The sequence below is a fragment of the Mizuhopecten yessoensis genome, unplaced genomic scaffold, assembly GCF_002113885.1.
Source record: "Mizuhopecten yessoensis strain PY_sf001 unplaced genomic scaffold, ASM211388v2 scaffold10915, whole genome shotgun sequence".
Lineage (NCBI taxonomy): Eukaryota > Metazoa > Mollusca > Bivalvia > Pectinida > Pectinidae > Mizuhopecten > Mizuhopecten yessoensis.
Window position 1 is genome coordinate 153,869 of NW_018408785.1, and position 13,442 is coordinate 167,310.

A 13,442-nucleotide genomic window follows, 5' to 3' on the forward strand; every position below is an offset into this window, starting at 1 on the left:
ATGGTCAAATAAACACTGGATACCTATATAACTGTACTGTTGTCACAATGGTCAAATAAACACTGGATACCTATATAACTGTACTGTTGTCACAACAGTAAAATAAACACTGGATACCTATATAACTGTTCTGTTGTCAATATGGTCATATACAATCTGCTCAATTTCCCCCCCAGCATGAAGACACCTCAAAATGTCAATTTTAGAATGTTTTGTAAAATATCTATCACAAACTGTATAGGACTAGTAGGTATATCCATAAGATTTGTGACATACAGAAAAAGTAAACATGCACTTTTTGGTGAAGAAAAATATCTCGCAACTTACGTAATAGCACTAGAATTATAGCCACAAGAAATCTGGGAGTTTTATGATCTTTTTGATAGTAGCCAAGGTGGATGGTACTCTGAATTAACTGTCATAGGTGAAAATACAGTCAGGTGGCAGAAACCTGTTGATTACAGATTTACATGTACTCTAAAAAGTTAAGTTCAAATCCATTTTTTCACTGTATTTTCCTGTTTGTGCCTCAGAAATAAAAGCCTGCAGCTTGAATAAGACATTACACATTTAATCCTTTTTTTTACACATCTCAACACACAATAAAATACAGCTGGATACTTTAGCTAGGACTATTTATTCAAAGTGCCTTAGTACCCTACATGCAACATTTGCAGGGGTAATTTGAGGCAGAACCCTATAACACGACTTAAACTGTTGGACATTTTACATTAAAGCTCTGGGAAAAAGTTGATATTTTCAAAACATTCTATATTTCTAAGACGTTTTTATTTATGTGTATTAGGAAATCACTGCAAGGCTATAACAAATTTGCTTAACAAGAAATCCAATCAATTACAGACTTCTGTATTTCATTTTTCACCGGGGAGCATGTCCTCAAGGGTTACCTGTGGCACAATATCACCGATGTTTACCCTTTAACAAAGTGAAACTGTTTGTTACGTACATGCACTATTGCACTCTACAAAACTGAAGCATAGCGAGTACATAAGCACTACATAAATGTTGTGAATGTCACGCCTATTATGATCACATCACAGAACATCAACCTGTACAAGGAAACTGTTTTTTATCTCAAATAAAACAAACACATTCATATCTTTCTTCCCACACAGGTAATTAATTTCTGAGAATCTTTAAAAAGATACACCTGTACATACAGCGCTAGTCAAGTCTCCTAATATACCTGGTAAGTTTATATACATGACGTAGGTCACATAGTACAGGCCGAGTCTGTAGCAGCTGGGGGCTGGAGGAGTTTAGCTGAAAAGCACTACCTATCTTTAAACATTTTTGTTAATATTCCTTCTTTTTTTAATTGGTCCTCCCGCTCAAACATTGTTATTGGACGGTGGTGGTGGGAGAGCTGGGCAGATGTACCCAAGTGAAAAAGAGGCACAAATTTGACATTTTATGTACTGGTACATATTTTGTTTGGGTAGTGATGAATATCAATACAATTTTTGAAATGTACACAATTCCAAAATATTTTTTTTAAACAAATCAATGCTTTATAATACAAACAAATTATTTTGAGTGATATCAAATTCATATTAATTATTTGAATATGACAAAACCAGAAAAATATTAAACCAGGCAATACAAGTGAACCCATAAATTATTGATTTTATTGCCTTTAATTGGTAACATATCCGTCAATGAACTAATTAAGTCAGATAATTAATTTAATGAGCACCAATGGTGTATTATGGTTCAGAGTCAGTCTGGTAATGTGGCCACATGTGACTTTTACCATAATCAACCATCCATGTGGGGAAAAATTGAGGAAAATGGTGAAAATACATGATTTTTAAAGAAAATTCTCATGGTGGGGGTGGGTTTCGTGAAGCCCAAAAAAAACCTCTGGATCACTGATTAGTGAGCCATTAAAATTTCAATTGTCATAATAGCCTACCCTGCTCATTTACGTCACAGTAACCCTCTAAGTGCTAACTCCATCACAACAATGCTTTAACCAATAGACTGTAACTAATTCAATTTTCTCACCAATGACACAGTCCCCATTTTTTATGTAAAACATTGAATTATTACATTAAACCTGAATTATTATTACACAAGATCCAGGACAGAAAGAGAAAGTAAATATTGTCTGAAAACAGCAGTTTAACACAATTTCTACCAACAATTCATCTTTACAAAACTAAAGGTCTAACTTGAACCTCTCCGAGACTTGGCTTATAATGGGAGACGATAAAAGAACCATGATTTTAGGTAAATCAATCAGGCACTAATAACAATGTCACCCTCCAGACATTTTAATCATCAGTATATGAATCTATAATTAATATTTAAACACAGGTAGAAGTTTCAAAATATCAGCTGAAGAGATCCAAGCTAACAGTACTTTGATGCTGGTAATATTATTTCAATCAGCTCAAATGGACAGCCTGTATCAACTCAAGCAAACTAGCTAATTGCCCATTTCAGAAGATCAAATTGGTGATTACAGTACACTAAACCCAATTTCATCTCTGAACTTAAAGAAATGTCCCAAGTAATTCATTTAATGCTAACAATAGTTACTGGATGTGGTCTCCTTAATGTATATACTTTACATATGCTTACTTCTGAAAAAGCATTCTGATGTCTGGCCTCTAGATTTGTATCTATACACTTTTAAATGCTTACATATTCCTCTTATTTTGTACCTATCCCTCTAAATGTGTACCTGTCCCTCTAAAAGTGTACCTATCCCTCTAAAAGTGTACCTATCCCTCTAAAAGTGTATGTATCCCTCTAAAAGTGTACGTATCCCTCTGAATGTGTACCTGTCCCTCTAAATGTGTACCTATCCCTCTAAATGTGTACCTATCCCTCTAAATGTGTACCTGTCCCTCTAAATGTGTACCTATACACTTCTAAATGTGTACCTATCCCTCTAAATGTGTACCTATCTCTCTAAATGTGTACATGTCCCTCTAAATGTGTACCTATCCCTCTAAATGTGTACCTATCCCTCTAAAAGTGTACTTATCCCTCTAAATGTGTACCTGTCCCTCTAAAAGTGTACAGACCCTCTAAAAGTGTACTTATCCCTCTAAATGTGTACCTTCACCTCTAAATTTGTATCTATACACTTCTAAATGTGTACCTATGCCTCTTATTGTGTACAAACCCTTCTTAATGTGTACCTGCCCCTTTAAATGTGTACCTATCCCTCTAAATCTATACCAACATCCTCTAAATCTATATCAACATCCTCTAAATGTGAACCTACCCCTCTAAATATATATCAACTCCCTCTAAATGTGAACCTGCCCCTTTAAAATGTGTATCAACACCTTCTTAATGTGTATATACCTGTCCCTTTAAATCTATATCAGCACCCACTTAAGGTGTCTACCCCTCAAACGTGTTAACACCGTCTCAATGTATCTACTGTATTTGTAGCCTAAATCCTGTTTTCTGTAAAAAGACCTAAATAAAAGATCATTTGTGAGCCTTTTTAATGAACTGCATTTGACATGGGTCTGTTTATAACCTGACATTGGCTTATTATAGGATAAATACAGTACTCGATCTTTTCAATGTTTATCTAACTCCTCTAAATTTGGATCTAGCCTTCTAGCTTCCCCTTAAATAGGCACCAATCCCCTTCTATTGTGTACCTCATGCACAAGGCCTGTGAATGAATTCTAATATTTTTCTTTGAAATTTCCAAATTCGATTAATTTGCTTTAACTCGGCCTTATCTTCAAGTTAAATGGCAAAGAAATTGATGTCTACTAAGTCTAATGACAAATTAATGTGTCAGACTGTAAAATAAATACAAAACGTACTAATATGTCCTTGTGTATGAAATAGTCATACAAGACTTACTGTCTTTAATGCTACAAACCCAGTTTGATCTGTTTAAGAGAATTCAATACACCTACTATCATCTATAATTTGAAAAGTTCACAAAGTCATTATCCTCTTTTGAACAGGATAGCAGACCTGGAAATCATGTGAACAAGAATGTATTTCATATTAATTATTCATTTTTTTGAAAATGGTTTTTTTTCTTAATTTAATTTCAATTGAACCTGTACATGCATCTGTACTACAAGCTATAAATCAAATCTGAGATTGTTTATTTATGAGGAATTTCATAAGGAAAATGGTGGTCTAATAGAACTGTACACGTTTAAATGTCATATATATGAACCACATAATAGGTATTATTTGTAACTTTTTGTTGATTTTTTTACTGTATGGGTGTGGCCCATCACTCCATATATACCTACCTGGATTTATATGCAACTTTTTATTCAATCACCCTGCATACCTTTCGGTATCCACACTCACAGCGAAGTACCCCGCCTACTCAACCAACCTACACAACATTGACGTTGGCTCTATCTCGCATGATATATATATAAATATACGTTCATGTACGTTTTATGTTACATTTCATCCAAATTTCAACAGTAAGGAGAGGGATCAAACTTTTTATTAAATAAGTAAGACATGAAGCATTTGAATATCAAATACTGGTATGTAAATTTCCTGTAGATGTTTGAGCGTTAGGAGGTATGTTTATTTTAGTAAAAAAATGTTCATCTAGAATATTCATCAACAAGAATTGGATTAGAGGTTTAGGGATATTATCAGTAAATAAAAGTTTGTAATATTCCTTAAATAAATTCCAATTTATGTTAAACCTGCATGGTACATGTATTATGAAATATATACCTGGAATGTGTAGCAACATATATAACCACGCCTTAGTACTAGTATTCTTGTCGACAGTTACACCTACCCATTTCCCAGATCAGACGTGGAGACAAACCTTCACATCTCGGAACATAATTAGGCTTGTTACCAGGTAAACTTAGAGTAAATACGACACTATTTAGACTGGTTTTATTTGGCCGATTATGGCATCTCTTTTCCATTACATTACATGAACAGGCACAAATTATCAAAATTAAATATATATTATGAAATATTATTTCATATTTAGAGCAATAAAGTTTATAAAAGTCGTTATATACATAGTTTTCTTATTAAATTTTAGAAACAGTATGTAAATTAGGCTCGGAATATCTCCACAGACCCCAACAATGTAAGCTGGTTTGTTTACAATCATGACCTACATAGGTTTTGAGGCATGGCCAGGATGACTCACCCGCTAAAAATACAACATTGCCTCATGCTTTGGAAAATCCCATACACTGTTCTCCTAGAGCAGATCAGGTGATATTGTTGAACTGGGGCCAAATCGATACCATGTGATCATGTGGCCTTACAAAGTACTACACCAATGTCACCCAAATGTTTGTAAATACAGAATGATAATATTACCACCTAAATGTTTGTAAATACAGAATGATAATATGATCACCTATCACATTGTCAACAATACCCAGTATCAATTGCATGATTAGAATTATATATATATATATATATATATACTACAGCATAAATGTTTTAATTCCTCGTATTGTACGGATACCAGGTATTTTTCCATCGGTATTAAATTGTTATTAGTCATATGATAATATCATAAAACTACTTAAAATAAATAATTCATTTTATTCTGATGTAGATTTATTCATTCAATGCAAGTTGGAATCACACATCACTAAAAAAAAATATGTATAGGCCTATATTATAATATATAACTTATATATATATACCTTCCTGGTTCAAATCAAAAGTGATAATTCTGAGACCTAAAGTTTATTATTATGTACACCAGAGATACTATACATTTAAAGTTAATATAATAGGCTATACCATGTGTTTGTCAGCTTATAATTCTGATCTTTCGGATATATTTTCGTTCGTTCAGTCAAAAAAACTATGCATCTTGCCATTCTTGGTACCTATAGTTTTTCATTTTCAAGCTAAATAATCTAATCTTGTATTAATGTATGAGAATATAAGCAGACATGTACCACATACCTGAAAATATTGTATTTGATTTTATCGTTCAAAAGATGGACCCGAGCTGTAGGTCTATCTTTTCTGTTGGTTTCTAGAAACGTCTATACTACATCAGTATAGCTTACTAAAATTAGCTAGGTCTACTGAATGAAGTGATATTATATTATCTGGTTTTAAACGAGGGTCATTATTTTGGTAAAGAAATATAAACAACAAATACTGTCATGATCTTGTAACATCGAACAGAAATAGCCTATCCTTCCAACCTAAGTGACAGCTCATCGGTAAATCGGAATTCCCCTTTCTGACAACGTGGCGTTTGCGCCAAAACTTGGAATCGTTTCAAGCACGTGTGTATAATGCGCATCATTTCCGATACTGTATCGCTGACAAAGTTAGGTTAACAGTGAGTATCCCAGTTGTAAAACTCTTTCATTTCAAAACAATTACCTAAATCATACGTTTCAATTTAGACTGGTAGTTCGCTTTTTCTTTGTGGACCGCTGACCCAGTCAGAACAGCTTTGTTCCATATATGGATATACTACTACGCAATATTTACTACGTCACCAAAACGTCCAATTTTAGCAGGTGCTTGCATCCCATAATATTTGTCGTAACCATTATCAACAAATAATAGCCAATCGTTGAGCGCAAATATTCCTCCGCGTTTACCGGATTTTGTCATGCCAGCAAGGCATGAATCCGAGGAGTCCGAGTGAGAATTGATAAATTCAGCGATGATCTCATATGCAGCCAATCAAAATCATTTCCAGTGATGTCATTTTATTTTTAGGCTGGTGAGTCATTCTGTATAAATACGAGACGAAAGGCAGTTTGAAGCCATACCACATTCTGCCAGCGAAAGAAAAGTTTTGAAAGGGGCGCTGAAATAAGAACATTAAGGAGTGAGTCATATTTTTCTGCACATGGACGTTGTGAAGTATTAGTCATCGATTGACAGTTTTGGAAATATAAATACTGCTGTGAATCAAGGTTTTTAAACAACTTTGATTTTTTGTGAAACAAACTTTCAAAACAACGGACTAGCGAACAATGGAAACGCATGATACAACCTTCTATCACGATCACGGAATAAGCGGCGTGAAGATGGAGAACCAAGTAGTAAGTCAACTTAAACGAAAAATGACTCTAGATTTTGATAGCAGTTCACCGAAATCGAAACAATTGAAAATGGGGAATTTATTACAATCGCCTGACTTGAACATGTTGAAATTGGCGTCTCCAGAATTGGAGAAAATGATAATTCAAGCTAATGGCATGGTGACAACCACACCCACACCAACTCAGTTTCTTTTCCCGAAGTACGTGACAGATGAGCAGGAGGCATACGCCCGGGGATTTGTGGAGGCTTTGGCCCAACTCCATGGTACGAACCCCGAGGATGAAAACGATTTTGATCACGACGACGATCTGTCTGGGTCCGAATCTGATACTTCGTCATTGTCATCGGTCAGTAAGGGTACATATGCACTACCCACAACGTCCACACTGACCTCCCTGAGTACTACCACCACCCTCCCCGGGGGTATCGTGCAAATCAATCACAAACCTGGCTCCCAGGCATCTGGAGGGATCAACAACAGGTTCAGAACCAAGGATGAATCGCAGATAGTCCCAAGTTTTGGATCTTCACCACCTCTCTCCCCAATTAACATGGAGAGCCAGGAGAGAATTAAATTGGAGCGAAAACGTGCTAGAAACAGGGTGGCAGCTAGAAAGTGTCGTACGCGGAAACTTGAGAGAATTTCTCGGTTGGAAGATAGGGTATCAGACTTGAAAGGACAAAATACAGATTTGGCTACAACAGCCACATCTCTCAGGGACCAAGTGTGTAAACTGAAGCAGCAAATTATTGAACATGTCAGCAGTGGTTGTCAAATTATGATGACAAACTCTCTCAACTTCTAAACATGTGCCTTTCCAGTGTGTGAACTGACAATTTGAATGTGTTCGAAAAATTCATTTGAAAGATGATATGTACATTTAAAAGTTTTTATTCTGATAACACATGGAATTCATTTCTGTAGCAATACAGGAGAATTATTTAAATTTTATATTTTATTCAGAAAAAAACCTTTGATCTGAACATATTGATCTAGGACCGAATTTTGCCAGTGCCAAGTGTGTAAAACATAAATGTGATGCAGGTCAATATCGTTTGCATGGTCTCGAAAAAGTCACTGTTTCAATATAACCTAAACTCCTTCGAAGAAGGTAGAATCTTTCTTTCTCTTGTATAAAAAAAATAAGATATATAAACATTTGATTTATTTACAAGTCAAGATAACATGATTTTAAATCATGATAGTTCCTACACATTCTTGTCAAAATGCAATTAAGTGCTCAATAATGTTACTGGGGATGGGTTGGGATATTACGTTTGGAGAAGTGACAGGTTAATATTACAGATAACTGTTTCCAAGTTTTAACTGCAAATTGTGATATTGTTCCATTATCAGTTTTACGCCTCATTACATATACCAGTCTTGTAAATAACACATTTATTATTTTGTTCATTGGTATTGTGTGGATCACAATAGATTTACACCACGATATCCGTATCATTGTATTATTAAATCATTATCATATTATTACAAAGATTCACCTAAATCAAATTTCAATGCTTTGTATGTTATTTTGCATAATTTAAAACTTTTATATGAAATTAAATGTTGATATTTTTGCAGAAATTAAATTGTTTGTGTTTTCTAAAACTATGGTGTATAGTGTAACCTCAATAATCATATATCACAGTGAACTGTGTACTTGGAATCTGTGAAATATCAGATCAAAAAGTCATTCAAACTATTTATTTATAGTTTGGTTTCAAGATTTTCCAATCTGTGATTAATGAGGTTACAACACTCAGTATGGATAATAACCAAGACTCTTGAGACATAATTGCCGCATATCGGTACTAACTTGTAATTGCTACATAGAGAAATTACAGTGACTTCGGCTGATTGACAATACAATACTGAAGATCAGACCTGTGACTTTCTGATAAATTGATTTAAAGACGGAGGCAAACCATCTTTCTTTATGGTACAGACAGACTCCATTCTGAAGAGCTGGAAACATATTTTCCATGACCCTGTATTTAAGTAGAGATATATCTACAATTGATGGAAGTCGACAAAGTAATGCCATGCTATTTTCACACTCCTCAATGATCAGTGTTTTGGAATGTATCTGAATTACTATAAAATTCTATAATTATCTTTGTTTGGCATTGGATTTCATCAACTTCTTGATATATTCATAATATATACATGTATAATGCCAAGTACCTGTACTGGATTGTATATAAAAGTCTGTTGAGCAGAAACAGTGTAAATATCTACTCCAAAACATGTTCAGCTGTTTATAGGATCAAGTGATTATTACCATTACCACTGGCCATGGACAGCTGTCAAAATTACGGTTTAACATTTTAATTGACATATTTTTGATGCAAAGATTACGATTTATGATGATTCTGTAGTCCAGGTATAACAGCTGTCTGTACGATTTAGGTGGTTTCCAGATATTCCATGATGACGTGTTCTATAAATAGTTTTGGATTCCCCTATGTGCAGCACCGTTCCTGGAAGTGTTTAAACACCGACACTGACGCACATTTAGCTACTTTCACTTTTCTTTGTAAACTTTGTGGTACTTAAGCCACATGTTTGCGACTTCCATGAAACACATGTACACACTGCAGAGGATATAGGGTCGTATACAGCCCGAGGTGAAGATTCTGTGTATCTCTAGGTTCAGACAGAGTTCACATGTAATTTACAAAGACATATGTTGACAGTCTATGAAGATGCTTCTAGACAAGAGGCTACGATTATTCTTCCATTGGATTCAGTCACGTCTTGGAAAGTAATCAGATGTCCATGAACCCCCTTCTGTAACATAACACGAAAAATGTGTATTGGCCTAACAGTTTTACTAAATTAAAATGTAAACTTCTCTGAATAAAGGTAACTGAATTGCACACCTTAGAAAATTAAATCGGTAGCAGTGTAAAATTGTCATTTACATGGAGACATAGATCTTATAAGTCTCCGAAAACAGTCGATTCTTTCAGTTATGTAAATTATAATGGTAATTGCATTCATGAATTTTCATTTTATTCACCTGAATTGATTATCAACTTTCACGATTGAGTACCTGAATTTGACAACTTAATATTATAAAAAAAAGTAAATATTGTATCGTGCCTAAACAGTTAACTTATTGTATAAGTGACATGCACTTGCTTGCCTTACAATTATAATTTAAATTATTTACACAAGAAATGCCTCCAGACCGCAATCGTGTTGACTAATGACACACATACTGTTGATGGATTTAACGATGCATGTCGTTTGGTAAGTTGATCAATCGCTGACAGACAACTTGCTTGACATGACGAGTTTCTATGCTATATGGAGTTCGGACATCGAGTGCAAAAGATTGTTTACATATGTCGGTTTATGGCATGTGGGGAGTTAATTCCTGTAGGAACTCTATCTAAATCAGAGATTTATGACGATAGAAACTCTATCGTTATAAATCTCTGATATAGATAAAGTTCCTACAGGAATTAGTGGGGAGTGTATGTTGGGAAGTTGGGGGATGTTGACCGAGACCGAGGCTATTCTTGGATTACCATATATATATGTACATCAAACGTGTATTTGCTGACGTTACCTACGTCACACCTGTATCTGGTCAGATGTACGTCACAGCGTGTCCGGAGGGGACACCTTCTATTGACTTCCTGGTCAAATATTTCCACAGTTAGCCGGTTGTTTTGATTCCGCCGTTTCTTTTTTCTTCAGAAGAAAAGTTACACATGGATGCAATTATAATAACGTGGTTTAAAAAAACAAAAAACGATTTCAAATTTCAGTTAAGGATGATGACAACTTACAATATTTTGATTTCAATCTGAAGTCTAACTGCTTGTATATACTTCTGACACGACTGCTTGTTTGTAGTATGCTAGACTAGTTGTTTGCATTTACTGTTCATTTATTTATTAAAATTGTTTGCTCAAATTTGTGAAACTGAAACATGTGACGTGATAATGATCTACAGCTTTATCTATATGAATTTATTATAACAGCCATACCGGCCGTTCAATATATATACGAATTATAAATTATTTGTGCATGCCTTTACTTTCAATCGCTTAGATATATTTCCGTGTGCCACCTGTTCATTTATCTATACATATAAACTAATACTTAATATTCTAAATGAATACTAAACACCTACTTTTTCTATACCTATAAGTTAACGACGGACGACGCTACGAATTTACGACGAATGACAAAATTTGTGCGATTTTTATTACATTTTAATCGACTTACTTGTATAAGTAAAGTTTATAGGAAATATAAAGGCCATCTATTTAGGCTACGATTTTAATCAAAGAACTTCTGACTCGTTTGCATTCCATTTTAATTTATGAAACAAACTTTATGAGATAACATGTGATAAATACTGTTTAATACAGCCCAACAACCATCTATGTTTGTGACAATGCTGATCTGTAGTACACAACTGGCTGTACCTAGTACCGTAAGTTTTGATAAGTGGCTAAATGTCACATGAAACTTCAAAAAACTGTACGTACAATTATAAAATGTGTACCAATAACCTACAAAATACGACCGTGTTACCCATTTCTGAATCTTCAACTAGAATGTATTGAAGTGTGGATAAATTGCGTTCTCTCTTCTTACATTGTCTAGGAATAGTTTAATTTTCGGTAAATATTTCATCATATTGTATGTGCGCAGCAGACTTTCAGTTTGGTCACATGATATCACGCGATAGCCTTACCGGAACTGTCTAAGTTCCAACAGTTCTATTAATAGTTTTGATGTAAAAAGCGCGTGGTCAATGTTTACGATGTAGTTAATCACGTTCGCATAAACTGGCCAGTTTAAACGGGGAATGTCAAAACAGGGAGTTTATATATATTATATCTGTATTCATATGATGTATATATATGGCTTTACTTATATACATATATACCACTACCTGTGTAAACTGTATAGTGCATATACTGTACAGCCCTAATCAATGGCACTTGTCACTTAATGATCGCAAACATGACGCATCCATCACCAAAGGAAATTATTCACGCAAAATATATGTCGATCATTTACAAAATTCACTCTTAATTGATCGATAATCAATCATGTCGGGGTTCTTATAAATAGGAAACACAAATATTGACGAGAAAGTTATAAAGATCGCACACGGTTTTATATATTGGGTATAAAGGTCTCTGGTTTAAATGCTGTAATGTGACCAGAGGCTGTTGTTAAGCGGCGGATATAATACCAAATAGAAAAACAAAGTCGGTGTTATATATCCGGACCCAGTATTAATACGTACCCTGCCCCCGGGAGGCCCCATTTTACGTCATTGGTCGTTGACAGATGTGCCTATTAAGACTGATATCCTGACAGGTTACCTCTATGTTATTTATTTACCTTTCGTCGACTTATTGAAAATATCAAAGATTCTAGGGTGTTTTTTCTTGTGATGTGGTCAGCGATAAGATCAGACCCGGGGTCATATTTTTATACGACCCATATCCTTGTTAGACAAATTTAAGTAAAGCAATTAGGAGCACATCTTCAGATTAAGTTTTATCGCCCAGCTAATATATATAATAAACCTAATTTACTGATCACAATTTCTTTCTCATTAGAGCGGTGAGGACTATGACTGAGAGGAAGCTAATAATGTACAGTACATCTGATAAAGACAAGCTTTGGATATCGGTGTTAAACTCGGCGTATCATTTCTGTATTTGTGAAACACTTAACCTAATATAACGTAAACGTCTTCTTTTTCGATTTTTTTTTAATTACTCCCGGAAAAGTGATGAAAGATCCAAGAGGGTTCTCAGGATAATTTCCCTCCCGTGTACAACTTTTATTTAAAAATGTTGCTGTTTCACAAATTTCTTATTTTGAACAGAGATGTAAAGCATCACACGCACTGCGGCAGTGTAACGTACGAAGTGTCCGGACATTAACATACGAAGTGTCCGGACATTAACGTACGAAGTGTCCGGACATTAACGTACGAATTAGTGTCCGGATATTAACGTACGAATTAGTGTCCGGACATTAACGTACGTTCATGTCCGGACATAATGTTTAGTAAGTCTAAACTATTCTCATCTCAGCTTTGCCCTGACTCTTTATCTAAATGGTACCTACTGGTGATGTGCAATTATTACAATCAATTTGCTATTTTGTGGAGTGATGATACTTCACTTTTGCCATGTAATGGGTTAAGGATATAATTTATTTATAAATGTAAGATATCAAATATATGTATTTTCTAGTCGCATGTATTATGTTTAAACATGAATAATCTTCCTCAAATCGAGTACTCATTACCGTGAAATTCGTGGAGAAATATACTTGTCAGACAGGATGATTTTATCAAAATCGAGAAGTGATTGAGACTGGTCGTTTGATTACCACCGCCGACGTCTCGGAT

At 34.7% G+C, this 13,442-nt stretch overlaps 2 protein-coding genes across 6 annotated transcripts in view; one reads left to right on the top strand and one right to left on the bottom strand.

Annotated features, from left to right (window-relative positions):
* Window positions 1–6,638, bottom strand: part of LOC110463537 (mutS protein homolog 5-like) — a 73,037-nt gene extending 66,399 nt beyond the window's left edge. For 4 of the 5 annotated variants that reach the window (XM_021518195.1, XM_021518193.1, XM_021518191.1 and 1 more), the window contains exon 1: window positions 6,364–6,638. The gene's annotated coding sequence lies outside the window, so the exon portion shown is untranslated. Of the gene's footprint in view, window positions 1–6,179 lie in introns of all 5 variants that reach the window. The other variant, XM_021518192.1, reaches the window with a different exon arrangement.
* A 111-nt stretch (window positions 6,639–6,749) lies between these two features.
* LOC110463540 (transcription factor AP-1-like) lies at window positions 6,750–8,626 on the top strand. The gene has a single exon (XM_021518201.1). It carries the CDS (start codon window positions 6,969–6,971, stop codon window positions 7,842–7,844), a length of 876 nt encoding a protein of 291 aa, XP_021373876.1. The 5' UTR covers window positions 6,750–6,968; the 3' UTR covers window positions 7,845–8,626.
* The last annotated feature ends 4,816 nt before the right edge of the window (window positions 8,627–13,442 follow it).